The following is a 27767-nucleotide window of genomic DNA, read 5'->3' as shown; positions in this document are numbered from 1 at the left end:
TTAAACAACATGTGCCTGGATTGACCCAAAACTGTTTTTTTTTTTGAGATGGGGGATTTCAGGCTGCAGAGAGAAGAGTCTTACACACACACATCTATTTATGACATATTTACATACGACATTTACACTTAGAAAAGATAAAATCAAACAACTTCTCTATCATGTGAGTAAAATGGCAGTCAAGCTACCGGCAGACAATGCGTGTGTCCAGAGTCTACTCATGTCCATAGTACATCCTGCTCCACAGTGTACATTTCTTTCAGCATGAGTTATCTTCCAGACCAGTCAATTCAAAGCGTTTTTTGATCCATTAAACCTCTTCTACCCCAGCCACACCACTTAGTAACATCCAGAACAACATTTTTCTCCTATGAAGAAAACTGGGACAGATGTGGTATTAACTGCTTCCTCCTTGCATTGCACATCCCAAAGGTGTGTACAGTCTGGGGATGAGAGGACATCTTTCAAAATGCTGTGGCTGTTGGAAGGTGCTGTACCGGTGGACAGCTTTCTAAATCTCACTTTCTTCAAAGACTTCTTCAGTTGTCTCTCCAGTGGTGACTTCTCCTTCGCTGCTGTCCGACATGCTTGCCCGAGGACAAGATGGGAGAGCAGAGCCCGGCTCTGGGCTGAGGTCTGTCCTCTGCTTCACTAATACCTGCTGGAGCTGCATGCCCCAGGGCTCGCTTGCCTCCAGGCACAAGTGGTATTTACTACTCAGGTGCTGCTTCTTTCGTTTCTGTGAACATTTCCTGAGGTATTTGATGTTTTCCCCAAGAAAGCACAGTTTACATCCAAAGGGATCTGCCAGCAGGAAGCGGGACCACTGCTTCTGGAGCTCTGCTTTCACCTGGGGGAAGAAGAAAACAGCTTGTCCCCTGTGCTGTCTTGTGACCACCCTGCAGCCCACTAACCCAAATGCTAGTTGTAAAATGAGAGGAACTGTAGAAGTGCATTTGAATCCCAAACCTGCCAGAGTGCATGCTGTTACCTTTGTCCAAAGCAGTTACACCAGTTCAAAAGAATACACACATGCTCTCTAATAAGCAGAGCTAGGCAGTGGGTTCATCCTTCTTGGTGTCATTACTATGCTTTATTAGGCAACTAAAAACTCGTTGCATTCTCTTACCTCTCCATTAGCAAAGCAATATAAAACTGCTACAAAAAATCCCTGGAAGAGAAAGATGCAAGAGGAAAAAGTTAGATTGTACTGGAAACACCCAAAGCTTTAGTTTAAAGACGACATTAGCATTAAAGCATAAGTATAAACAGTGCTTCTTAATTTTCAGAAAGGAAACTAGTCACCTGTATTTACTTACTACTGAAGTACCCACTAACTTGCTTTCATATGGTGCCTTAGCAAATGTAGGGCACATTTGGTGCGGATGCTGAAGAACAGACATTATAAAGTTTGGTCTTCCATATTATCTTCATTTTGCCACCACATAATGTTTTTTTTCAAACTACTGCTGTTATACCATGACTTCTGCTATTTATAAACATGGTTAAACAAGAAAATGCACCTTGGGGCCTCATATAAACCATGTGCACGTTTGAATTTACAGATGAGACTACTGAGGGGTCTCATTTGGGTGGTTTTTAGAACCGAGTAACATATTAAGTGATTAGTGCTTGTTTAAGGCTCAGCTGTCTTAAGTGTTACGGCTATTCTGTGGTGCCATTTTTCCTTTGAAATCAATTTAAATAAACACCTTTAAAAAAAAAAAAAAAAATTAAATCCTAGAGATCAAACTTGTTTTAAACTAATTCCAAAATTAGTCTTTCTATTTTCCTCCTCGGTCTATAATTGACCTCAGATCAAAACAGCTTCCATGCATCTCAGCCCAACAGCCTGGCACAGATACGCAGATTTATTACTATTGCTTCAGGAAATGCACTTCCTTTGGTATGTCTAAACACATCTATGACACCAGCTCTGATGAAAAGAGTAAGTACTGTTGACTATCAGTCCCCAGGCAATGTTCACATGGCAAGTAAAAGGTGTCGTAACCACATCTGATACAACTGACATCATTCAATTGCTCTCACACTCCTGCTTTTCCAGAAGTGTTTTTCTCAGACAAAAACTTAAAAAGAATCTCACATATATAATATCTTTTATTATATCTAGCATTAACCAATAGCATTTGGAGCATACTGTTAATTTTCTAGCTATCCCAAAAGGTTTGGAGCCATTAATTCCTTCATGCAGTAAGTATGAAAAAGAACAGTTTGTCTGCCACACTAGTGGAAATGGAAGCAGGAGAAACGGCAATCAGGATTGCCTCTTTCACGTATTTTTACTATATTTCATGTTTCACCTGGGTTATGGTTAGCAAGGTGTAGGCAATTTTGACATGTTATTTATCAATGTGACTTTTAAATGATCCTTTCCATCTGAATTACTTCAAAGAAATAAAGAAGAAAACAACAAAGAAACCCACCACCAAACTCAAAATCCTGTGGTCATTAGAGTTTATAATAGATGATATTTTACTATAGGGATAAATTTTAGAATAGAGTTATAGAAGACTGAAACCATGGAGAGATGTTCTGATGGATGAGTGCAAATTTAATAGCTTAAAAATAGGTTTTTATCCAGAACTGCTTCTGCACCTGGAGATCGTTCTCTTTTGGGGGTAGAAAGTCCATGAAAATGTCTCTAATTGGGTGGGGGGTTTTCGTGTTCCGAGTATCAACTCTGTATTTGGCCCTACAAGCACCACAGGCAGAAAAGCATCTAAACTACATGGTGCTGTTCAGTCCTCTGACCACTAAGCCCGATGATACCAACTGCCAGAAATGTAGAAACTCAGCAGATTAGGAGAGGACATTGTGGCACTGCTGCATTGAATCCAAGCTGTAACTACCTGTATGAATTTAGTTCACTGCTGCTGCTAGATCAGACCATGCAGCGATGGGCAGAAGCACTGTAAAATCGTACCAGAAGGTGGAAAATTCAGCTGATGTTTGATGCTAGTTTTATATCCTGATTTATTTAATGCCATGCATGGAACCTCATACTTGGCAATCTTGCCCATGTGCCATCACTTCTATTTTTAAAATGACCACAGTGTGATGGAAAAAGAACCACCGAAGAATTCAGAAAAGTTCATTAGCATAATAACCAATGGGAAAGGATGGGTGCACGTGTAAGCCTCAGAATTAATTACTCTTCAGCTCTATGGACAGTAGCAGCATGATAAATAGCTCATTAAATAACGGCCTTTATCCACCAGAGACCAGTATTTTTTCCTGCATGCACCAAGTGAGCAAAGATGTCTCAATTGCTCCATTTTCTATAGAGAAGCAGCAGCGTATCTGCAGCAGAACTCCTACTGAGGATTTAATTTTGTGCTGTTTGAAAACACTGGCTTTAAAGCCTCCAGCTGAGCTCCCAGGGGTAATTGTTTTTCTTTAACAAAACAGTTTAACTGCTTTTTAAAACTACTGAGAAGATTTACAGACTAAACAACTGCAGTGTGTACAGTTTATGTGCTTTTTAGCTAATCCCTTCGCAAATGAGGCTGCAGCTAAAAAAGAGGATCTGCAATAAGCATTGTCGAAGATCTTTGGGTATTCTGAAGAGAAGTTTTGCTTCTAGAGCGTGCTGTGTAGCTGAGCACGTGCATGTTCCTCCAGAAGGAATGAAGTTTGTGTTTTCTAGCAGGGATGAGCAAGCTCGCCTCTGTGTCAGCTTTCTTTGTACTAGCCTGTAAATTACGTTTTCACTTAAAATGATTCTTAAAATAACATCGAGTCACTGCAGCCTCTCCAAGTAAGGCTATGTCTAACTGAGGAGCATGTCCTCTAACACCATCTAATGAGATGTAAATTCCTGACCAACCATTGCAGCTGAGAGTGTACTATCCTGTAACTTTTGTGTATGAATGTGCCGAAGAAGCCCTCATCGCGTGTGCTTGGTCTGTGGGAAGCCACCAAGCACCCACCTGGATCAAAAGCAGCATCTCTGCTGAAGGTGTGGCAATTGGTTTATTGCACACCAGGTAACAAATCCACCTTTAGGATAACACTGCCATATTCTGAACATGCAGTCTTGGGATTTCTTTTTATCTTGTCACTGTAATAGTGTATTTAGAGACACTAGACCTTGGAATATAATATTAAATAAGAATGCTGTGTATCTGCAGTATCTATAGGTGGGCCACATATATACGTGGATCTATGACCCCTAAAACCAATACTTGCGAAGTGGTACTTACATGAAATGAGCTCATTGTCAGCTGAATGAAAAGTCTTATATGTCTTGGAAGTCCTTCCACCTGCTCGTCGGTGATGAAAGTAAAGACAAATTCATGGATTCCCAAAAGCGGAATCAGCACAAGTGTAGATCTTGCCAATCTTAAAAAGAAAATGTTTGATTCGAGTGGGTTTTCAACATCTTTGGTTCAAAACAAAAAAAAAAAAAAAAGTCAAATATTCAGCTACGAATAAATGATTCCAGAAACACTTCCTCAAATATTAGCAATTTTGTGATTTTGAGGACAAATTCCCAGATACGAATTTCGGAGCAGCCTGTACAGGAACGAATCCTGGCTTTGGGCTTAAGGTGAAAAGTTAGAGACTTTAGATCGAGCAGAAAGGCCACGATCATCAAGTTTACATCGCTCGGTAACCGAGAAATATTTACATAGCTGTATGTGAGCAATCTGTTCAGAGGGATCCGAGGCCTTCCCGCCACTGCGGAAGCTCTGTGCAGCTGCATGGGAGGTTTCTGTGGTACTTTCAGCAGTCGTCGACTTTTAAACAGCACAATGATTTTTTATGGAAGCCCATCTCCTGTGAGAAGTCTGAGAACGTTTTTGCATGGATGCAAGAAGGGAGCTAAAAAGTGAGTCCCGAGGGAGACTTGCATTGTGAGTAATAGCTTGAATCTTAGACAATACAGCCAAACTGTAAGCAGTAGAAAAGAGAATGCAACACAAAACATGTTAAATGCTGCTGTCTGGGACTATCATCACAGCAATCTGCAGAATATATCTAAGATCTTTTCAACCTTGAATGGTTAAGGGAAATGGAGGTACGCTTCTTGTTAGGGATTTAATAGCATGTTAGAAGTGGAATTTCTACCCCATTGCCAGTCCTGTTAGACAGTAAAATAGGAAGTCAGGACTGTAGTAGCAGACAGAGGTCCACAACGCTTTGATTCAAGATACTCAGTACTGGAAAGAGCTGGGATGTAGAAAGCAGTTAACAAATCCTCAGGTTTCCATTATTTAAATGCAGCTTTCACTGCACCCTCAGCTCCTTGCAGAGCAGCCTGTCTTGGCTGGTCCCAAAAAGCAGAGAGGCCAAAAAGCTGCCCTTTATGCAAAGGCCAACGCCAGGACTTTTCATAAGACATGATGTACCACTGAGACTCTAGCCAGAGAGCCCATATCAGGGCCCACAGGAGTGCAGACTAAGGGCAATATTCTCATTTGGGTTTACAAGGAGACCAGGAACATTCTTGAGTCGGTGTCTGTCAAGAAAGGTAAATGAGAAATGCCAAGGTCACTTAATCTTTTACACCTTTCTTTCTTTGGGGATGTTTAGTCACACAGTCAAGGAAAGATGTGTCACTGCGGTAGAGGCCATGGGTGTACAATGAGGATACCTGAGAGCAGAGATTTTGCTGCATTGCAAAGTCCTTGAGAAAACTCCCTTAATACCCAGGACACAGTCACAGAACTGCCATTACCTCTCAGATAAGAAAATATTTCTCCAGATGGCTTTCCTATATCACACTCTGAATCTCTGTTGCACCCCATGGTGGTAAGTAAATGTCTGACCTGCCAGGGCAAACAGGCAACCTCCTCATACTGTGAAATTAAAAAGGGGGCTAGGACTTTTGTGTTATTCATTACATACCTGTATTTGTAGTCATGAAAGCTCATTTGCTGAGCTTTTAGCTTGGAAATCAGCATCCTGAGAATTTTTAAGAAGATGCCAAAGTTAACCTTTAAAGAAAGGACATATTGGTTACTTACAATAAATGCTACAACACTACTCATACAACTATGAAATAAATAGAACCATAGAATAGTTTGGGTTGGAAAGGACCTTAAGATCACCCAGTTCCAACCCCCCTGCCATGGGCAGGGACACCTCACACTAAACCATGTCACCCAAGGCTCTGTCCAGCCTGGCCTTGAACACCGCCAGGGATGGAGCATTCACAACTTCCCTGGGCAGCCCTTTCCAGTGCCTCACCTCCCTCACAGTAAAGAATGGGAAATTGCTATTAAACACGTGTAAAACCTGTCACTGACTAACCAATATGCAGTTGTGGTTGTAATGCCAGGCAGCTTCTTACTTTCCTCCTAAGAGTTACAGACAATAAAACAAGGGCCAATAGCCACATCATGCGTGGTAGGTCCAGGTCAGAAATCAGGAACGCGCTTTACTCGAGGAAGTCAGGATAGCCCTGGCACAGCCTGACCAGGGAGGTGCTGGAATCTCCATCCTTGGGGCATCTCAGAACCTGGCTAGACAAAGCTGTGGCTGCCCGGATCTGTTGTTAGCAGTGATCCTGCTCAGAGTGTGTAGCTGGGTTGGAGACTTCCAGGGGTCAATTCCAACCAATCCTTCTCAGGAGAACGCCCAAACCAGCTCTGGTTGTGCTCTCAGCTACCGCCATGGGATTGCTATGCAGCAAGAAATATGGTTCTCAGCATACCAGAGAATAAAAGAGAAGGCAGAAGTGGGATTTCTGTGTTCTGGTCCTTGCTTTAGGGAGCACTTACTCAAGCTCTGTTAGACGAGAAAGCTCCTCACCAGAGTAGTCTGAAGTCCAACTGGTTTTGAAGTTAGGTTTGCTGGCAACTGAGCTCCATCCAGCCACTAGCTCAGCATCACCACCTCCCTCTCCAGGGAGGAGAAGAAAATTAACTCTATCCCAGGCAGTACACAACAGACAGGCAGTTAGGTTTAAGAAGATCATCCCGGGAAGAAGCTGAGCCTGCTCCTCTATGCAGATTGCTGGGAGGTGATGATCAGAGGGTACATGCTCAGAATAAATTTAACTGCTGGGGCTATCTGGCTCTGAAATAGTACCAAGGCATATCCCAAAATGTAATAGAAAAGAGCAGGAATTTAAAAGTATATTAAAGGAATAACATATGCGTGTGTCTATCTATTATTAACATATAAATTTAAGGTGACCTCTCTTTTTGCCAATTTCAATTAGAGGGATATTTGAACAAAAAGTGATCCTTTCTGCCACTTTATGTCCACCTCAATATGTCTGTGTATTGGTTTGTAGTAGGAAATGCTATCTTTCTTGTTCCAAAATATTCAGGGGCAAAAAGGACACTAATTACAATGAAAAACGAAGGGGCAAAACCAACCAACTGCATGAGAATATAAGGTATTCTGGACACGCAGCATAGTCCCACATATCAAAATTGTGTTCGTAATCACGTCCTCATGCACTGCTTTGATGATGCTATTTCCATCTCTTTGTTATCACCAGATTTCAGATGTACATTTTTGGGGGGCATTTGTTTAAGAAAAGAAACCTTATATCACACTCTTGAAATGCTTCATTTCTTTAAATTAGGTGAATGCTTTCTCCCCATGAGCATCAGCCGTTAGGAGTCTATTGCTACTTCTCTGTATCCCTGTTATCACCAGATCATCCTCTATAGAGAATTTGGAGCTTTCTAGAGATGCTCATCACATGATACGACCCTCCTAAGTAACCTTCTCACTAGAAAAAATGAGGGTAAAAATGTGAGAAGGGAAAAAATAAAAGCAGCTAAAGGCTCCATCTTTCATCTAGATGGAGCTGTGCAGAATTCCCTGCACAGATAAACAGTGTTCCGAGAGGCTGACACTGAAATCTTCTTTGTTTGCAGATAGCCAGAAAGGAAGCTAAGCCCATCCGCCCACAGTAATTCATTTACTGCATTTTTTCTGTCTCATCTTTCCTAATCCAGGAATTGGATTATACTTGGAGAAAGGGTCACAAAGGACAACCACACTTAAGCATGATATTAGAAACAGATTAAATAATACTTACTGCAATGGAAAACAGCATTGGTCCTCGGATAATCCACCAGATTCCCATGTGTTCATTTGTTCCCCAGCAGCTGAAAAATAAAGTATAACCGCATAATTTCCATAGAAAGCTTACATAGCCTAAGTATTTGTTTTAAAAGGAAGTTAACAAAGTTCAACTTTTGCAGCTGGCATCCAGGAGAAATGGCATAAAACTGGGAAGTTTCACCAGCAACTGTAATTGGATTTATTCTGAAGATCTTCCCACCAGGATGTTGAGAGAGGTTTCCCTAGGCTGCAAACTTCAGCACTATCTGGCAAACTTACAGGCTATGAACCCACACCAGAGCTGTGCATAGCAGCAAGCTTTCATAATGGAATTCATCCTACTGAAATTTATCGATCTAAAATTGGAAACGGGTAGACTATGAATTACAGTCATGCTTCTTGACCTGCTAAAAAATATGCAGTTTCCTTGAAGCTGCCTCCTTTCCTCCTGCTCTAACCTGTTTGTCATATGCACATGTTCCTTCTTGCTAGTTAACCTGAAACTCTGTAGGATCTTGGCTTGTCATTTATAGTTTATATAGTATCTAACTCTGTGAGACTCTCATTGTGATTTGGTTCTTGATGTTGTTGCTTAATAACTGTATTGATGCCCCAAAACACAACTCACTAAGAACCATTAATAGAAAAAGGGCAACAAAAGAAATCATACATAAATCCCAAAGTTTATGTGATGCCATTAACAGTGCCATTGAAGACCAGAAGACTGGAAAAATGATGCTTACTAATGCAAGTTACTCCATTATTATTCATTCATACTGAACACATATCGTTTATTTAGTAAATATCAGGTTTTGACATTATCCTCCGTAACAATTTCTGTATTTTCAAAATGGGAATGAATACTAATGAACCTCAAAGTGTGGGCTGTCACCAAGGAAAGCACTGGGCTCCTTTTCTTACTAACAGGATGCTCCCCATGAAGGTTACATTTGTGCCGACAATTTCCTTCATGTAAGTGGATGAACACTGGATGCCACAGCTTTCATTTCAGGTACAGTGAGTGTTCATTCTACTTCCTGATTTATGCATAAGTAAATCTGAGACTTCCTAGAATACTGAAGATAACCTATAAAGTGTAACAACTGTTAATAGGTGCTGTATAATCTTAACATAATCTACTAGTCCATACTTGTGTCAATTACTGTCAGGGGCTTCCAGAAAAATGAAGCACAGAGAAAGCCAATATTCTAAGGCACATTTTATTTAGTAACCTACCCTGTGTTCTCCAGCTTTGACCTGCTTATTCCCCAAGGGCCCACAAACAGGATAGGAACAACTGAAAAGGAAAGGAGTCAGTTACAGCCAAGCTTTCAGAATGGTTCATACGAAACACAGGTATGTTACAGGACTATGTGTGCAAAGACATAGGCTTTCAGTCTTCTACTTAGAACCGTATAAAAATCAACCTGATTCTGGCTTTCCCCATTTGTAGATCAAATAAAAAACAAAAAGAGATTTCTGTTTATTGTTGAATCTTGCATTTTCAGGCCGAAATATATGTATGTATATATAACACATATATACATATACAATGCTGGCCTGCCCCAATCTAAATTCCTGACCCTGAGAATCCAAAACGATTTGCACTCGAGGCCTCACCTAAGGCACCAAGTGTTAACGTTTTTATTTGTGGAACCTTAAAGAGTTTTCAGTGGAGGCATGAAAATCTCTCTAGTTAATGAAAAGAGCTAACAAAGGCTTGTTACCATGGCTTACCTTTCCTGGACCCCATAAAGATAATCCATGGTCCCTATTGCTGCCCCCTCTCCCCCTCCCAGGAGATCGTAAGACTGCAGACTGAACCCCCCCAAGAAATAAAGGATTATTGCACTATTCCAGTCTATAAATACACAGGCACAAGCTTCAATCACAAGCACAAGGCATGAAAGCTATGAAAGGCAGGTGCTTGCCTGGAAGGGGACCAGCAGGGAGATGATCATTATTTATACTTTCACAGTAGTGAGCAAGTTTCTTAACAGACTTGTCCTGCTGCACCTTGAACAAGGAATCAAATGATTGGTCTCTATTCCAACAAGCTGGTGATCTAAGCAACAACTGAATATAGAGAGGTGAGAAGAGAAATCAATGAGGTAACACTAACCAGGGTGAAAGACAGCAGTCTTGGCGTGTCAGCAGATTGTATGCTAGTACAGGCATATTAATATAGCAGAAGGGATCTTTAAAGAGGAATGCAAGAGGGAACAGAGAAATTAAGTTCTTTCCTTTCTTCATTACAAACTCTCTGCCACTGACTCAAAACAGTACCACAGAAACAAGAACTTGGAAATGGTCATGTACTTACCCCACCCTATCACGATATAGGTCTGTAGCAGTCGCCTTTCAGAGAGTACTACAGTTATCAATAGTGTATGCAGATAAATTCCTTCTACTAATAGCCAAAAATAATTTGCCCCAACAAAGTAATGCATGAAAAACTGGGCAGTCCTGCAAATTATTACAATCTGTGGAAACGAGAGACCAGGAATCATTGTTAATATATAAAAGCTCTGACAACTCCTGGGTTTCTTTTGTTACTTTAGCAACCACTTTAAAGCTATCAGTGGCTGTGCTACAGCTGTGGTTTGGTCACGTATCTCAAGGCTATCCTTACTGCTTGGGAGAGGCTGGGGTGCAACCGTTTAAAGGCTTATTTCTGCATTATCAGAGAGTTTGAGTAGAGGTGACAAGTAGGAGTAGAGAGTGGCCATGTAGGCTGGGGGATGTGCTCTTTGACATGATCTTTATATCAGAATTTATACTAATGAGCTACAAAATTAATAGCTCCCATTAACATCCTGCAGGTAATTTTGTCTTGACATGAGCAAACCATACTTATACAATATCACACAATTATGATTTATCCTTCTTTAGGATAAATCATAGTGCAAATGAGAGATGCTGTTATTCCATTCTGCAAATAACCGTGAGAAATTAGAACATTTTCCTAGTCCAGAAAAGCCTTTAAACTATTTTTGTCTCTCAGTGTTCTTCCACTCAAATACATTGTTTGATAACACTGTCTTAAAAGCAAGATTTGTGTGCATTGCTTCGTGCACCCTGCTTTGTGCTATACGTACCAAAAGTGAATAAATACAGTGGTGTGTATGAGCCAAAGAAATGTATAGATTTCTTCCTATAAAATACTACTGTAATTGTGTGCTTCTAACTATTAATATTAATAACAAATTAATAGCTATTAACTTGTTATTACTATACAAGGATTTGTATAAAATCAACTCATTACAAGTTATCAAATCAGATTTTTTTTTCTTGATTACCCTAAATTGCATCAGGGAAATGTCACCATTCAAAGCTTGCTCCCATATAGCAAGGGTCCAAAACTAACTGTTATGGCCACTAGCAGTGCACATTTACTATTAGCAACGAACTACCAAATTACCTCTGGACTGAGGTATAATATCCATCCAGTTTCATCATTTGGTCTTTTGGAGTAAATATTGTAGTATACAGTGTCTTTTATAAGAACTGCCGTGGCACGTAAGATAAAAGATGCAAATAAATTCATATGGATGTAGTTTCTTGTGCAGTGGAGTTTTCTGTGGGAGAAAAGATAAATAATTTCAGAGGATTCGTACTTTAAGTTGCAGAAATAAAGAAGTACAGTTGTATTCATATTGTTGCCATCAATGGATTTTGCTTAAGAACTGCTTTTATAATGCTTATTAGGAAAATACAAGTTATTTCCATAGGCAGTTATGCAATAAATTCAATTACATGAAAAAAGGAATGTGCATATTGGGGTCTGTACTTTTAAAATGCAGGTAAATTTGTACTAACCTGAGTAAACAAAGTATAAGGAGAGCCAATACAAGTGAGATGAGGGAAAAATAATATCCTATAGTGTACAATAGCTGTAATGTGGTAAGTAATTTATGTTCTTCTTCCTAGGAGCAAAGGAGAAAAATGTGTTATGCAGGCAGGTAGGCAGAGCACGAGCATGACCACAGCTCAGCAGCTTGAGTCCAACTTCTTTGTGTTGCAAGGGAGCCAGGGCAGGTTTCTGCTGCCTGCACTGCCTTGTGAAATCACTGCATGATCACTTTCAGGCAGCCTTAGTTTCCTTTTAAACGCTAAGGGCTCATGGCCTCACTTCCAGATTGCTCCTGCACAAACACCACTCATCCTCTGATTACAGCTAATCGTTGCCATGATTACATACACTAAATGGGTCCCGATGGTTCCATAATTGCAGAGATCAACTCACTTCAACTTTTACACACAAGTGCCTAACCTAGGGGCTGCGATTTTGAGAGGCAGCTCTGTCTAGAGTCATCGACATAGCCTGGCTTTTGGCATGAGTTCAAAGAAAAACATAAATCTCAATTGTTAAATTAATAGTTGTCCAGAACAGCTTTGAATGGCAAATTAAGAACTCCAAGGAGGAAGGTGGGCACTTACTTTACACTTGGCTTTATTTAACATTACTTCTTGCTAAGTTTTTCCATTTAGCTGCTTATGTCTACCTCTTATCTCTTCATATTGCTTTTCTAGGTCAAGAAAAGCTTCTCTGCAGAGGAGACATGGAGATACAGGGTATGTGACTTTCTTAATCCATATCTGGCCTGCAAAGATTTCCTTGGAACCCTTGTCTTTTCCTCAGCGGTTTTGCTGCTTTCTCTGTGAATTGTCTCACTGCTCGGTGCCAGGGATTTTAGCTCTGTCTTCCTGCCAGTAGCTGTCTGTAATCAAGTACTACCTGTACTACGAGCACTGTAATCAAGTGCTACCTGGTGTTACGAGTACTACCTGCGTAGCAAAGGCGAGCCGTGTCTACTGGTAGAAACTCTCAGAGAGAGTGAAAGCACCCAGGGAGGGCAGTGTGGGTGCAGGAGATTCCCATAGCACAGTCATTAGTCACTGCTCCATAAAAGCATTCAAACGGGCATCAACCTAATAAAAAGCATGAGTTATCATCTTGGCTGTGACAATTGTGCAACACCAGAGCAAATGAAGTCAAGACAATTCCTCCCATGTGTGCAGATACCAGCTCCGAGTTATTTCTAAGATCCTGGTGTTTTCCCCTAAATATAACAGGTACAAGACCACATGCAGTGTTGGCAGGAGAGCTGGTTAAAGCTTTCAGCTTAAGTGTCTGCTGCCACACAAGATGAATTAATGTGTCTCCTCCCCACAAATTCACAATCCAGAATGGTCAACAAACCATGGAAAACTCTCAGTACTTAGGAATATTTGTTGGACTTGTATAAATAAACTGCAAGGCTGGAAGTTCATGTACTCACTAAATAAAGAGTTTAGTAAAACCTTAGTAGTACATGGAGGCCCTGAACTAACAGCATTTAGCAAAGTACTTAATAAAATAAAGTTACTTAATGAAGTGATAAATGGCAATAATGTTCACCCAATGAAGTACTTTGGAAGCTGCAGGGAATGCAGTTGTCTGGCCTTAGCAAACCACAGCAATGTGGGGCTGATGCTGTGATGTTTTGAATGTAAGTTATTTGCTTGTCAAGGAGCACCTTGCCTAGTTTTATTAGGAGAAATTCAGCGCGTTTGGATACCGGTCTCTCAAGAGAAAATTAACCGTGGAATCTAAAGCAGAAATCCCCCTCCTTAATCTTTCCTCCTCTGCTTCCTCTAAATAAAATAACAGGTTTCCATTTGGTTATCTACATGCAATCTGTGCATCTTTCGCAGGTATTCAGTGCAAACGTTTTATCAGTTAATCAAGAGGGGATTGAGAAGATTGAAGTATTAAACCATCACATAAAACATACTTACATTGGTTTGGAAATGATTTTTCTCAGAACATTCTGAACTATCACGCCAAATGTCTGTGGAGTTTTCCTTTGTTTGCCAAGTGCCTCCATCCAAGCAGACTCTGTATGCGTTTCCTACACTTCCTGAAAGTAAACAGAGGTTCAGCCTGAAAGGTCAAAATAAAGACTTCACTTTCATGCGCTTTTTAAAGATTTCTCTTTTACGCCACAGCAACAAGCACCACCCTACCCCCCAAAAAAGGAATAAAAGCCACTTTTCTTTTGTCTTTGCAATATATTTTTCCATATTTACATAGGACAAAGTAGAAGCATAATCTAGCAGAAACAAGTTCCACAATGTACCTGCTGTTTATAAAAAAAAACATAGTTACTGCATCGGGAAGAAAAGCCTGTATCTCACTAGATTCAATCATTAAGCCCCTAAGTTCCACCAGGTGTGGGTAGCACATTGCCTGTGCTGTGCAGTCCAAACTGTAGGAGGAAAACTATGGTTTGATTAGAGGATGACTTTTCTTTCTCTAAGAGACCTGTGCCTGGTGTTTTATTGATGTGCTTTGTGGCCTGATCAGCAGGTGATGTGAAGCTTTCTTGGTTTGCACTGCATTGCACTCATTTATACTAATTAAGAACTTGCCCATACCATCAGAAGAATGGGGTGGGGCCCCTGGTTGATGGTTTGATGGTTCCTCAACATCTGCCTTTCGTTTCTCATCAGAGCTGAGCTTTTTCATTCATTTTTTAATTAGAAAGTGTTTAAAGGCTGCACTAGCACCTAAAATGCTTTATTTGGCTCAGGGTAACTGGACCTGAGGGAACTGCTTTGGATGTAGAGTTTGCTGTGATGGAGTGGGAGTTCTGTGTGGAGACTAGAAATGGGACTAGCAATAGAAATGGGGACCACAGTCCCTCAAAGCCTCTAGGACAGACAGCCGGGCTGTCTCTAGTGCCTTTTCTCCTAAGGTGCTGTAGCATGGATGAGAATGCTAGGTAATGTGGTAACACAGCAGCCCAGTTGTGTTCCCCATTATGAGTACAGTTATAAGCTTTGTAATGTGGTGCAATGTTTTACATGTTCACTTTGCAGAAATGTAGCCAGCAAAGAGCCTCTGTTACGTGGAGGGAAGGAAGTTGCTTTCATTTTATTATGAAGAGCTGAATTTGTTCTAAATGGTTGGCAGAAGCAGTTGCTTGGGAGGTTAGGTAGAAGCTGGGTCTCTTTCTGTTTAGCAGCAAAAACAAGGACAAATATGGTGCTACAGAACCAGTCATGCTTGGACTGGGCTGGAGAAAGCTAGGATAAGCAGCCTGTAGTAGTTTCCCATAAACTAAAGGACATGGACACAAGTTATCCTTCCAAGTGATATCAGAAATGCAGTTAAGAAAACCACAGAAAGGCTGTAGCAGGATTCAGAAATGCTTGGCTGCAGAGGTAAGGAATGTTCTTTCATTTCTTTATAATAAAGGGAATGTTGTGTGGTTTTTAGACTGTTTTGCTCCTGCAGATGTTGCTGGTTTTCCCTTCTTGAGAGCCTTCCTGCTCCACTCCCCCCGGGAAAAGGCTGCTTGGAAAGCTTGTTTTATCACCACACCACCTCCTGGTGGTGCAGCTTTGTCCTGCTGGAGGGCTGACTGCCTGGGCTGCTGCTTTGCTTGTTTTCTGGGAGAGAGTTTCATGTTTGGGGTCAGTGGGGACCCCAGAAGCTTAATCTAAAAAGCTGAACCCCCAGGTTGTTACTGCCAGTAAAGGCCTGGCAGTACTGCACCATGATCTTGGAGATGTTGCTTTAGAGCAGACAACATGGAGCTGTAACAAACAGAGATGGAGGAAAGAGAGTACACATTTAAACATCAACAACAATTTTGTGCCTCAATTCGGAAAAGAGGTGAGACAAGAAAGCCCTTGGACACCTTGAAGGACACTGGGACAAGAAACACAAGATTCCTGGCATAAACTCGAAGAGAAGTTACCCCTTTCACGTTACCATTTTCCAGCCACGGCAAATAGGAAGGACAAGGAACAGAGACGTTTCCTGGGGGTGAGTAAGGCCAACAGACAAATTGATCAAATGTCCCATTACAATGTATTCCTGGGGAGAGAAGCAAATAGAGGTTTTACATGAAGTTGCTCAGACAATGGACCGTCATGAAAACCATTGTGTAGTGTTCTAGGTAACCTGCAAGCTCCTCCAGGCTATTTACAAGGTATAGCAGGTACACTTTGTGTGTTCACTGTGCAATGCTCAGTGTGCAGTGCAGAAATGGCTGCTGCCCTTCTTCCCTGGGTCTACTTGACAGCAGCATCTTTTGCACGCTTCATTATGAGATAAGGGTATTGCGCAAAGTCATCCTGAGGCCTCTTGTCCAAATATAACAGACAACTTCCAGATGTGTTCTCCTGGTCTTTTTGTACATGCCACAGATTTTTGCTGGTAAGTGGAAGATGTTTCACCTTACACGAGCCTGTGATACAGGTTCTCAGCTTGGACTACTGCCATCATCTTAGAATCATACAATCCCAGGCTGGTTTGGGTTGGAAGGGACCTTAAGGCTCATCCATTTCCAACCCCTGCCACAGGCAGGGACACCTTCCACTAGAGCAGCTTGCTCCAAGCCCCTGTGTCCAACCTGGCCTTGAGCACTGCCAGGGATGGGGCAGCCACAGCTTCTCTGGGCACCCTGTGCCAGTGCCTCAGCAGTGAAAGAAATTTTCTTACCCTGGAAAACTTTTCTTTCACACTGTTCCAGTGTCTTATTTTCAGCAACTCCTAATTCAGTTGAAAGAAGAGAACGCCTGTTCTTCAACAGGATCACTGGAAAGAGTTCTGTTAACTCACAGGCTGTGTCTTTCATTTTGCTTTTCAAAAACCTTTGAAAGTTAGGGATTTCAATATTTTGGGGAAAGTTTAAGGAACTTTAAAACATAATACATAATTTCTGCCTGAAATTATGCCTGAAAACCTCTATTTTATTTCTTTGTTTTTGTTTTTTGATTTTCTTCTCCAGTTTTAAATTCCTAGGCCAATGTTTTGGATTGATTTCCAACTTTTTAAACGTATTTTGAGTGATGAAAAATACACACATTGATCTTAGACCATATGTTCTGGCCAACAACGTTGCGCACTGGTGCAACTGCCATTATCAGAGTGAGTCATAGGGAATTGTTTGGGTTGGAAAGGACCTTAAGATCATCCATGTCCAACCCCCCTGCCTCACACTAGACCATGTCAGAGCTCACAAACTGTCCTGGAGTCAACCTGTGCATTTGACCGGGTGAGATAGCTACCGAGCGAGATGACCATGAGTGCATCACTTGCACACAGGAGCAGAGACCTGCCCATAGTCATTAGGTACATAAAGGACAGTTTTACTCCTAACCTTTCCTTGGTGACTGCAGACACCTTTTTCCCAGCTACTTGAACTTCTCCAGCTACTTCAACTGAGCCATCCTCTCTTGAAGACAGAAGAGTTTATACTCTTGAGAATGAAATAATCACAGATCAGAAGATCCCTTTTTGCCAAACAGCATAAAGGTCGGAGCACTTGGCCAAAAGGTGTGGACTTGGTTCTTCTCTCTGCTATTTTTCAGGAGAAGACATTGCCCTCTTCAGCCAAGAATCCAGAAGCCATGGAGGCAGGAGAAAAAGTAACGGGCTTTCAGCTAATGGATACAAGTGCCACATGAACATGGGGCAACCTGGTCTCTGTGTCTCAGCTGATTAATCTAATGACTGTATTGCAAAATGCATCAGCAGTCCTGTGCCTTGACTGGGCAGAAACCAGACTCTGTCTTGCCTCACGTGTTTTTGGTTCTTGTCTGCCATGGCTCAGTTTCTAAAGTATAGAAATGGACGATGTCTTCTCTTCCCTGGATGGTCTGCTCTCCTGTGGTTAGCATAATTTCCAGGAACATGGGTTTGACTTCCTTCAGGCTGAAAAGGGAAGTGAAAAGTGGACTCCTTAATCCAAAGTGAATGGTTCTTACTGATAATGAGCGACAGCTACCTCTTGACCAGGCACCCAGTGCCTCACCACAGTGGAAGCTCAGTTCAGTGGTTCATTTCTGTACATGATCTGGTTTTACACAGGAGAACCTAATATGTTTCAGGGCAAAGAGAGCCATTAACTTCATGGCTGCATGTTTGCATGTGTCATTACAGCTGATTGTTCTACATTTAGAACTTGCAGACAGACACTTCTGCCAAGCAGGTAAAAGAATATCTTCACATTAATCAGTGCTATTGAACATGGTGCTTTTTTGTGCTGTTTGTTTCCTTACCAGTATCTACAGTTGATTCCTGCAGCATTTGCAAGCATTCTTGTTTATATTTATTCCATCCAGTAGTGGTTTTTTCCAGCAGAGATGCTTTTGCCTGTGAGTGAATATACTGAATGTGAGGAAAATCAATCAGAACCTTGTGTCTTTTAGTGGTTCTTTCCATTATAAGAAATTAAAGAGGAGATGAGAGGGGAACAGAGGAATGGCAGGCAAGCAGGGACGTAACGACAGACCCCTTTCTCCTCCAGGAAGCTGTTAGTGAAATTTCTTCAGTTGCTGTCTTTGCCCGAGTTAGAAATACGTTGCCATGGTGCTATATCACCACAGAAATCTATTAGACTTGTGTAAAGTCCCTTGTAAAGAAATCCACACAGACATTTGATTGCTAGGACCTGTGAGGGTGCATCAAAACCATGGGCGTTTCAGTCCTCCGCTGCAGAAGATGCATGCTCATCTTCACAGGTTTGACAGTCTTTCCAGGCTTTTTACAGTCAACTTATGCCAAGGTCAGCCAACACGTCTCATGTATTCATGTTTCCGCTAGATTAATTTAGAACCCGATGACAATTTTGAGGGCTGTTTATTTTGGGGGTATTTTTAAGATAATCAAGCACTCCTGCTTCAATATCACAGGAAAAAATTGAATAAGGGAGTAGTGCATCAGGAATACTATTTAGCTACTGCCACCTTTTGTCTGGTGCATTCTGTACTCCTGCCCATTTCTTTCTCCAGCAGCTGCAACTGTGCCATTGGCATTTTTTTCTTCTTACACCATTGTAAGTCTTAGTTTTACTTGCCCATCTGCACCAACTATGTTGCCTTTTTTGCCTGGACAGGGAACAGTTTTGCTGTCCTCCTGTGTCCATAGGGAAGAAGAGGTTTTGCCCTCAAGTTTTCTCACAAAATGAAATGGAGAATTCTTTTTTTTATCCATGCCAGAATTGTCTCCATATAAATCATCTCACACAAATGGACTTTTACATCCTGAGCTTTTGTAGGTACGTTTATTTTCTATATTTTGTTGTTGCTGTTTAGATATTTTCAAAGCTGATTTTGCTTAGGCCTTGCTGTTATGTTGACAACCCAGAAGAGATCACGAATTCATTTACATTTTGAAAACTAGATTTCTAGAGACCATATGATCTGGACCAATGGCGTTGATGTGATCTGCTTAGGGAGAATAGAAATGAAAGCGCTTCAAGAGAGATTTCCCTTTTGCTAGTGTAGCCTTGAAGAGAGGCTCAACTTTGGATTTAATGACAGCAGATTCTGTGGAGCCCCTCTGGTGTCTGGAAATCAACCCAGCAATCGTAAGAGCTGACTGCTCCTCTTGGCTGCTCCTACACTGCGAGCTCCTGGCTTCTTGCTCTGGCTCTTTCTCTTTGACTGCTCACCCTCTGCTGTGTCCTGGAAGCTTCTGTCCCCAAACACATTTAGCTGTTCCTATAAGCAAGAACAATCCACTCTAACCCCACAGAGTCCTACTGGCCCTCCCACCCACTGTCATCTTTTCCAGGTGAAGATAGGCTGAGAACACAAATGAAGCAGAGTGTGTTGGGGTCTAAATGGGTACTTGCTCTGGTGGACAAATTCTAGCAGGTAGTATGGGTGAGAGTTGCTGCATTTATAAGATGTGGATGGCACTATGGCTGCAGAAACACAGAGGTTGAGGGGACCGTTAGTGGTGTGCAAAAAAGGAATGAGGGAAAGGCTTAGGAGCCCTGCTTGTAAATACTCACCTTGAGTCATTCCATTGGCACTGGAAACGGGTAAGCAGAAAGGAAAGAGACCTAGATGTCAGCATGAAGGGGTGGGATCAGGGATGCAGATCAACTGTTGCTAGCACAGGAGACAGAATTAAATACGTCCCCGCTATAAATCTTCACAGACACAATAACTCCTAATACCTCCTAAATCTGCTCTACTGTTAAAAAAAGTCCCAGACATAGATGAATTTTAATAATGATTTTATATACAGTGACTGATGTGCTTGCAATGTGGTGGACACCTGTGGCATACACCTTATCGGTGTGAGGGTTGCAATTGTCCCAAGAGGACTCTCATATTTTAACTTGCTCTTAGGAAGTATCCCTCTTTCTGACGCACCTTTATCACACAACACTCTGATTGCAGAGGCCTGTAAGAGGGCCATAGCTAACAATCACATTTTAGGAAAGGAATGGCTTAAAATAGAAGAGTTAAATGCAAAATTGCTTGGTGACATGTTTTTGGGTTGTTGAAGAAATGCCCGATTAGGAGCAAAGCAGTAGAGAAAGGATGATGCCAGATGCTGCTTGAAGTTCAATGGCATCATGATGACTTGATCATTATTTATCCAGGGAAGAGAGCATCGGTCTAAGCAGACTCTGTGTAATACACCAGCTGCTCTGAAATCAGAGCTTGAGAGGCAGGCAAGTAGTCAAAGAACACTGTGACAGTAAGTCACCAACCATGCAAAATTCACTGCCCATTGGAAATGTTGCCAACTGTAATGACCACATTGTGTAGAGCAGACTAAATATAAGTTTTCTAAAAAGCAGCAATCCTTATACCAAAGGATGCTTTTCAGCTCTCTGAGGAAAAGCAGACTAGACCCTTTTTGGAAGTCACCTTTCACGCATGTGGCTGTCCTGAGCTTGCCTGAGCTTTGTGATATGCTAAGGGCTGAGCTAAATAACCAGGACAGTGTAGGGCTGTGAGCTTTACCTGTGTCTTTTTCTTTGAACATGTGTTTGTTGGAAAAATAAAGATAATCATACTTACTGACTTTTAAAACAAGCAGAGAGGATACTATTAACCGGCACATGAGGCCACCATTCCATGCTTGGTTTTGCTATGTAAAATGTTGCCTGCCCAATGCTCTGCTTTTAGTGCCTCAGCTCACTTCCAGACACCCTACTTCAAATTCCAGGGGCTAGAAAGACTATAATTATTCTTCCTCTGATGGGCTTGCGAGATAAGGAGAGAACATTTACAGCAGCCATGAGAAAGGAATGCAAGTTTCCAAAATAAAAAATGCCTTGACATTTCCCTCATGTAGGCCTCAAAGTGCTGGGAGCTGAGGAAGACTCTTCAGGCACTCCCGGGTCAATGAACCTCATCTGAAGAGGCAAAGACATTGGAGATGACGCATTTGTGGAAAGACTGCTTGATTTAAGGGGTAACACTTCAGTATCTAATAAACAAATGTGTTAAACAGCCACAGAAATACAAGGAAAGCCTCACAGCAGCTACCTGCTTGTTTCATTCCATTCCTGGAGATGAGGTTGACATGCAGTCATGATGAAGCTCAACAAGAGGAAGGAGCAGTTCAGGTAAAAATGACAGTTTCACATCACTTTCTTAGGTAATCGCCAGCTTCTGCAAAGCTGCAGGTCAGTTAGCCAGTGCCTGGTCACGAGTGATGTAAATACCCGTGAGCTGCTTTAAGACTTGCTGATGAAAAATCAAGTCAAGTCTATATCGAGTCAGAGCTGCATCTGACAAAATCACTAAGAGCTGTCAGCTGACCTTCAAAGTTAATTTGAAATATAGGAAGAAGAGCATATAAAATGATTTATATTATTAATCAACAAATGGGCAGATGATTGGAAATTAACAGGGGAGCAAACTATGACCAGGGCCATTTAAATCACAGGGAAACATGAACCTCTCTGCAGAGCACGCACTGCGATAGACCCAACACAGCATTTTATTCCTAGAAGCTGCAGGTGGAGGATGTATATAAATTCATGAGAACTTATATTTACTTGTAGAACTGAAGTTACACAAACCACCTGCAGGCAGTGTTGCGGTGCAGGAGACTTGTCGTTTCCAGAGCTGTACATACAATGGAGGACCTTGAAAAGGATTACAGGACAGCACTCCTGTACTGAGTAGTATTTGTCCCTGGTGCAGCCCTGGCTCCATAGTGTGACCAACTTTGATGATCGTACCTCAAAAGAGAGGGTGATAAATTTTCAAGCTATAACCAAAATGCTAGAGTGGTCCGGATCGTTAATGACTAAGAAATCCCTATGGATTTATATCAAAGAAATGATACACGTATCCAACAGCAAACCATGATGACTTGAACGTCAGCAACCTGTGAACTGACCATCAGCTGCTTACACAGGGATCACCAAAAGTAGCTAAAAAAAGACAAGCTTGCTGTCTGTGTGTGACTATTCTGTCTGCAGTGATGTCTGGAGAAAATCTTTAAGGATTTATATACATAGATTAAGGCAGTGTCTTGGAATGAGGAAGAGGAGCTTTCTTACCCCTTTTGGCTTGAAAAGGATTACTGCAGGTGCTTCAGACAGCAGATGTCAGTGTTTTCTGTTAAGGCTTTTCTGCATTAGGTGTACTAGAACACCATTCACTGTCCAGTGAGAAGGCAAACTGTGTGAGCTGGGAATAAAGCAGTAGCCTTAAGAGGGAAGGGGAAATAAGGAAGTGGGAAACCTTGATGCCATATGTCTAAGTGCAAAGGATTTAATGATATAAACAAAGAGACAGGCTTGCCTCTGTATCTTACATCCATGTTGCTATTATTCTTCAGAGAGGGGTGCAAGCTGCCTCCGAAAGAGGAGGGTTTGCAGTGTAGGCCAATATGAGGAGCACAGAAATCACCGCTGAGTTCATGGGGGGCTTTTTCTGCTTTGGCCACGTGTGGGAGAAGGCCTGGTTCTGTGAGTATGTTCTGGAAGAACAGGTAAATTGCTCTCTGCATCTGACATGAGTCCGTGATTACAGATCCCAATGGGGTTTTGTTATGATCTAAGTTTTGGGCTACTCAGTGCTATAAAAATTTAGATACAATGCATGCTTAGCAGTAGAAATACAAGCTTTCAGATGGATTTACCATGATCTTAAGCAGCAGCAACCTGCAGCTCAGCATGGCTTTTGATCTCAGTTTCATGTTTCAGTTGAAATTCATCCACTAGCATTTGAACAGGGCTCCTGATTCAGAAGAAATTGAACTCCAATGTCCAAGGCAGAAGCTCAGAAAGCCTGTGACCTTTTGCTCTGACCTGGGCTTATCTTCACTTCAAGCTATCTGAAGTCTCACTGATAGCAGATGAACTGCCTGGTACCCTGCTCACACAAGAGTTCACCCACCCCAAAATGTAATCCAGCTCCTCTGGAAGGGTCTTTCAGTTCATTTGCCCTGCTCAGAGCCCACACATTACACCAAGATGACACCACTGTTTATGTTAGATGCAGCAGAAAACACAGCCTGAAGCTCACAAGTAGGAAATGGATTACAATAATAGACCTCCAAGGTTGTAAACAGACTGGTTTAAATTTATTTTTTTCATGACTGACTGCACCATAATCAGGATTTTACCGTTTTAATTTCTTATATTAAGTTAATAGGGAAATTAATTGTTTCTGTTTATTCAGATTATGCTGTTATGGACAGGAAAAAATAGTGTATTTAGGTATAAACTAGGAATAAGAACTTAATTATTTACATATTATTTCAGCCATGATCGTGGTTTATTCTGATTGATACTTTTCACATCTCTATAGTTTTTTTGTTGGAAAAATCTCGATATGGTGATTTCTGGTGCTTCTTTAAATTTTTCTGTCTCATTAAATACAATAGAAAGCAACAGAACAAACAAGTTACAGTAATCCCTAAAACAAAGTAACTGACTGTGATTTACAGTCTTGTGAAGTTTTGACTTCACAGAAGTAATTGGGAGATTTTCTGTTAGCATTGATGGAACCAGTGCTTTGGTACAGGTGTCCTACCAATTTAAGGTGTCTCGCAAACCAGAGTTGTTTCAGTTCTATATTCATTAATGCGAGAGAAGCTCCAGATTTCAATAACACAAGCATATAAGGAATATTTTATGTTAAAAAACCCAGCAGATGTGTCTCCTGCTAAATTTTTCTTCATAAAAAAAAACTAGGAACACAATTACAGTCTCTACAGCATGTACACATGCAAAACAATTTCTTTAGTAATCCAGCTAAAGGAAGGACAAGTGAGTAGAAATACCATATTGCTGTACCCTAAATCTATGTAGGAATTTTATTCAGATGAATTGAAATGTAATACACATTGGTAATTATTTCTTATATTTATCAAATACCAGGGCTGATATTATTAAATAATAATAATTAAAAGCATACATGAAAATTCCCTTGAAGTGAATAACATAAAGATATTTTGTCATTAAATACCTAAAACTCTTTCAAATCATAAAACATTATAGACAAAGAAGTAAGCTCTCAGATTTTTCTAACAGATTTAGAAAAAACAGAAATGAATAGTTTAATAGATCTCAACAAGAATAAAAATAGAAACTGCATACGGATTTCCTAGGTTCTGTAAGACGCTGAGGTGCAGAATGAAGCCAGTAACACCAGATAAAAGCTAATGATAGAAACAAAGCAAAGTTGTTTTCAGAACAGAGAAAAAAACAGTAGAAAATAAACATGATTCACAAGAGTATTAATATTTGGTAGGAAAATGGAAAAATAAGTATAATTCAGTACTGATCAACAGTGCTAAGAAAAAAAGATTGTATAAATAGATGTAAACGCAATTTCTTCCTTGTATGAATGAGCATTAATAGAAGAAAATTGTAATACATGACCTCAATTGAATTCTAGTACAAAACTCTACCTCTTCTCAACCAACACTTCTCATGACTAATTTTTAATACATATAAATTGCTGGCAGAACTACTTTTGAAATGAACATGCTGTTGGTGAAGGTTAAAATGTTATGTGATAGGAATCCATTTTCATACAGTCCATTATTAATCAGTGAATGAGCTTACCTGTTTCACTAGAAACAATATCATGACAGAACTGGCAGGTGCAGGACATATTCTGGACCAGAGTCCCATGCTGGAACAGAGACCAAAAAGTGCCATCATACACATTCTAATAAATTTGTCCCCAGTATGCTGGGGCTACTATAGATCAATTATATCACCCTGTCCCATGGAAAAAAAAGAAGCTGAAATATCTTCTTTTATGAGTGTAACTGCTTCATGTATCTTCTCACAAATAAGAGAGGAAGTTACTACAGTGCCTGCAGCTTGCTCGGCTCCAACTGCGTTTTGCTTTTCCCGATTAAAGGCAGAGAAAATTTACTCTAAACCTCACAGAAAGTCTGCTTACTGTAGCTTGTCCTTTAGCCAATCAGAAGTCAGAAAACTATTAAAACATTAAAGGGCTGATCCTGTTCCCCTGAAACTCCATGGGAATTTTGCCAGGGTTTTTGCAAGAATGCAATCCAGCTCCATAAATACACATACATATTTATACACACCTCGTGAAACCGTTGAAAGATGGCCTAGAACACAGAAAAACTCCATGTAGGAAGCTTGCTTTGCAGGAATCAGCTCAGTAATAGCTGGGTTTATCCTTTCTGAGCATGTTTTGTGAAATATGCACTATCACTGCAGGATCAGGGAGGATCCAAATGGACAGAAAATGATGTTACCAGTGGTTATTTTATTACAATTCTTGTGACATTCCTCTTTTTTTTTTTTTTTCACTTTTTCAGCTGTGGGGTTGGAGAAACTGCTCATGAATTAATTTTGCAAAAATTGTTTTCAACTTTTCTAGTTGCAGAGAAAAGCTTGAAAACTTCAATAACTCTATGTACTGTGTAGGCTCAGGGAATCAAACCATTTATAGTAAATAGTTTTAGAATCAAGCTCATGATTGCCCTACTTTGAACTGGCAATCTGGAGAGTCGAGGGGGTGCCTCCTCCATTTCCAAAAGAAGTGAAACCTGCAGCTCTGCATGCCCTTCCCAGAACTCAGGGGCATCCAGAGCAGCTAAGATGGAGATCAGGCAGAGATACAACGCTAGGACTTGTGGAGGCCATCAGCAGTTCAGTTTTGAACACCAAACATACATAGGCTAAACAGTGTGGCAGATAGATACACCTTGCAGCACACTCCACCAGCAGTGTGACCTGAGTCTCTACACACATGCCCAAACGTTCTTCTTCTGGAGGAATCCAGGAGGTGAAAAGGCATAATACATACCCATGTCTCATCTTTACATAAAATGTGGATGTAATAAAAAGGAGTACTTGGACATGGATATGGAAGTGCCATGGGAACCAGGATTTCAGGATGGAAATGCATTCAGCCCAGTCTGGAAGCCTGACAGCCCAGTCTCGTGGCCTGCCACTGGCCACTCTGTGCTGCTGTGCCTCCTGGCTAGATGTGTCAACATACATATCCCACCCTGACACACCAAAGGGCTACTCTGTGGGTCAGGGAGAGCCCCTTCAAAGCCCCAGTAGTAACTCCTCATCTGTGTATTGCTATGAATATAGCCCTATGTGATTACTCCTGGGAACAGAAACATAGATAAGTGCTTAATCCTTAGAAGGACTTTACTCCCTCCCTCCTTCCTTCCCACCCATCCTGTTCTCAGATGTACTGGGCAGTTCACAATGCTGTCCAATTCACAGAGGCTTCAAGTGGAGTTCCCAAGTGCTACATCCTCATGAAAATACAATTACACAAAGCTGCAGTTAAAAATAACTGCTGGCTCAATCTACAGTCTGCTTCTTGGGTTGTGAGATTTGCTGTGCCTTTTTAGCCCAGATACCTGCTTGGGTTTCACTCTGTTGCTGGCCAGCTCTTCAAGCTGAGATCTTCCTAAGTCTAAAACAGGCATTTATCCTATTTCTTTGAGTTTCATACTGGGACTTGTCTAGCCACCAGCTTTCTCCAACCCTGACATCTTATGGTAGAGAGTTGTCTTAAAACTCAGAATGATTTTCATGTCACATATGTGACTTCAGTGTCTGTCCTGTGGTACCACTCTCCTTTAGGCATGAGTTTTGACTTTACAGTTGTAAAATGAAGCAGTCATTTACTAACACTCCTGATCTTTCTGGTTCTTTGTATCATCTACTTGCATTGTCAAACAGGCAGGAAAAACAACGTATAAAACATGTCAAGGTGATAAATATTTCTTAGATGGAGGGAAAAATAAAAGCTATTTCAGAGAGAACAGGTGGGCAGACAAAATAAGATAATTCAGCTTTTTCTCTACCACTTCACTTACGTTGGTTGAAAGGTCAATTACATGTTCGTGCAGGCAGACTGGTGACTGGACAGTGCCTAGAAGCCCATCAATAGGAAAATCATGTAGTTTGTGGCTTTCATTTGTCACTGGTGGAACTTTGAACAGATGCAGTCATCATCACTTGACTCATCACTTTGACTAATGCTGTCAAATGCTCTAATTTAGCAACTGCTTTATCTCCTTAATACATGTAAGATTCACATGTATTCAATCAAATCAGCATTCAGTGTAACAGGAGCATTTGGATCCCCAGGATTTTATTTCTTAGCTGGGAATTGGAGTTCCGTCAGCGTGACTTCACCTGCTGATCGAGGTAAATGTGCATATTCTATTTGTCTAAATACAACTTTTCTGATCTCATACTTGGGTACACCCAACGCTGCTGTGTTCTGTGTATCTGTTCTCCTGTGATTCATGGGGCAAACTGTAATTTATTGTCCCACCTCCTCATATGTCTTTCACAAGACATTACTGCCAAACAGCACTGTCTTATATCCTTAATCTCTCCTGCCACATGATTTCTGGCCATGCCCTTATCTCTGCTTTCTGTCTTAACAGCTAAGCTGGTACAGTTTTCTGAGAGGAATGAAGAACGGGATGGTGA

The 27767-nt window shown here is 41.1% G+C and overlaps 1 protein-coding gene across 1 annotated transcript; it reads right to left on the bottom strand.

The window, feature by feature from the left end:
* Nucleotides 1-45: 45 nt before the first annotated feature.
* On the bottom strand, nt 46-24999 carry GLP2R (glucagon like peptide 2 receptor). The gene is made up of 13 exons (XM_057423101.1): nt 24882-24999; nt 18106-18199; nt 15812-15916; nt 13831-13952; nt 11869-11975; nt 11471-11627; nt 10373-10532; nt 9286-9346; nt 8024-8093; nt 5872-5960; nt 4224-4362; nt 1130-1171; nt 46-850 (listed from the first exon to the last, which is right to left on the bottom strand). Exons 1-13 carry the CDS (start codon nt 24984-24986, stop codon nt 512-514), a joined length of 1590 nt encoding a protein of 529 aa, XP_057279084.1. The 5' UTR covers nt 24987-24999; the 3' UTR covers nt 46-511.
* Between the last annotated feature and the right edge of the window lie 2768 nt (nt 25000-27767).

This window comes from Pezoporus wallicus, unplaced genomic scaffold, assembly GCF_028554395.1.
Source record: "Pezoporus wallicus isolate ANWC-B61680 ecotype Strahan unplaced genomic scaffold, APGP_CSIRO_Pwel_v1 contig_8723, whole genome shotgun sequence".
NCBI classification, from domain to species: domain Eukaryota; kingdom Metazoa; phylum Chordata; class Aves; order Psittaciformes; family Psittacidae; genus Pezoporus; species Pezoporus wallicus.
This window is presented reverse-complemented; position numbering and strand designations above follow the sequence as displayed.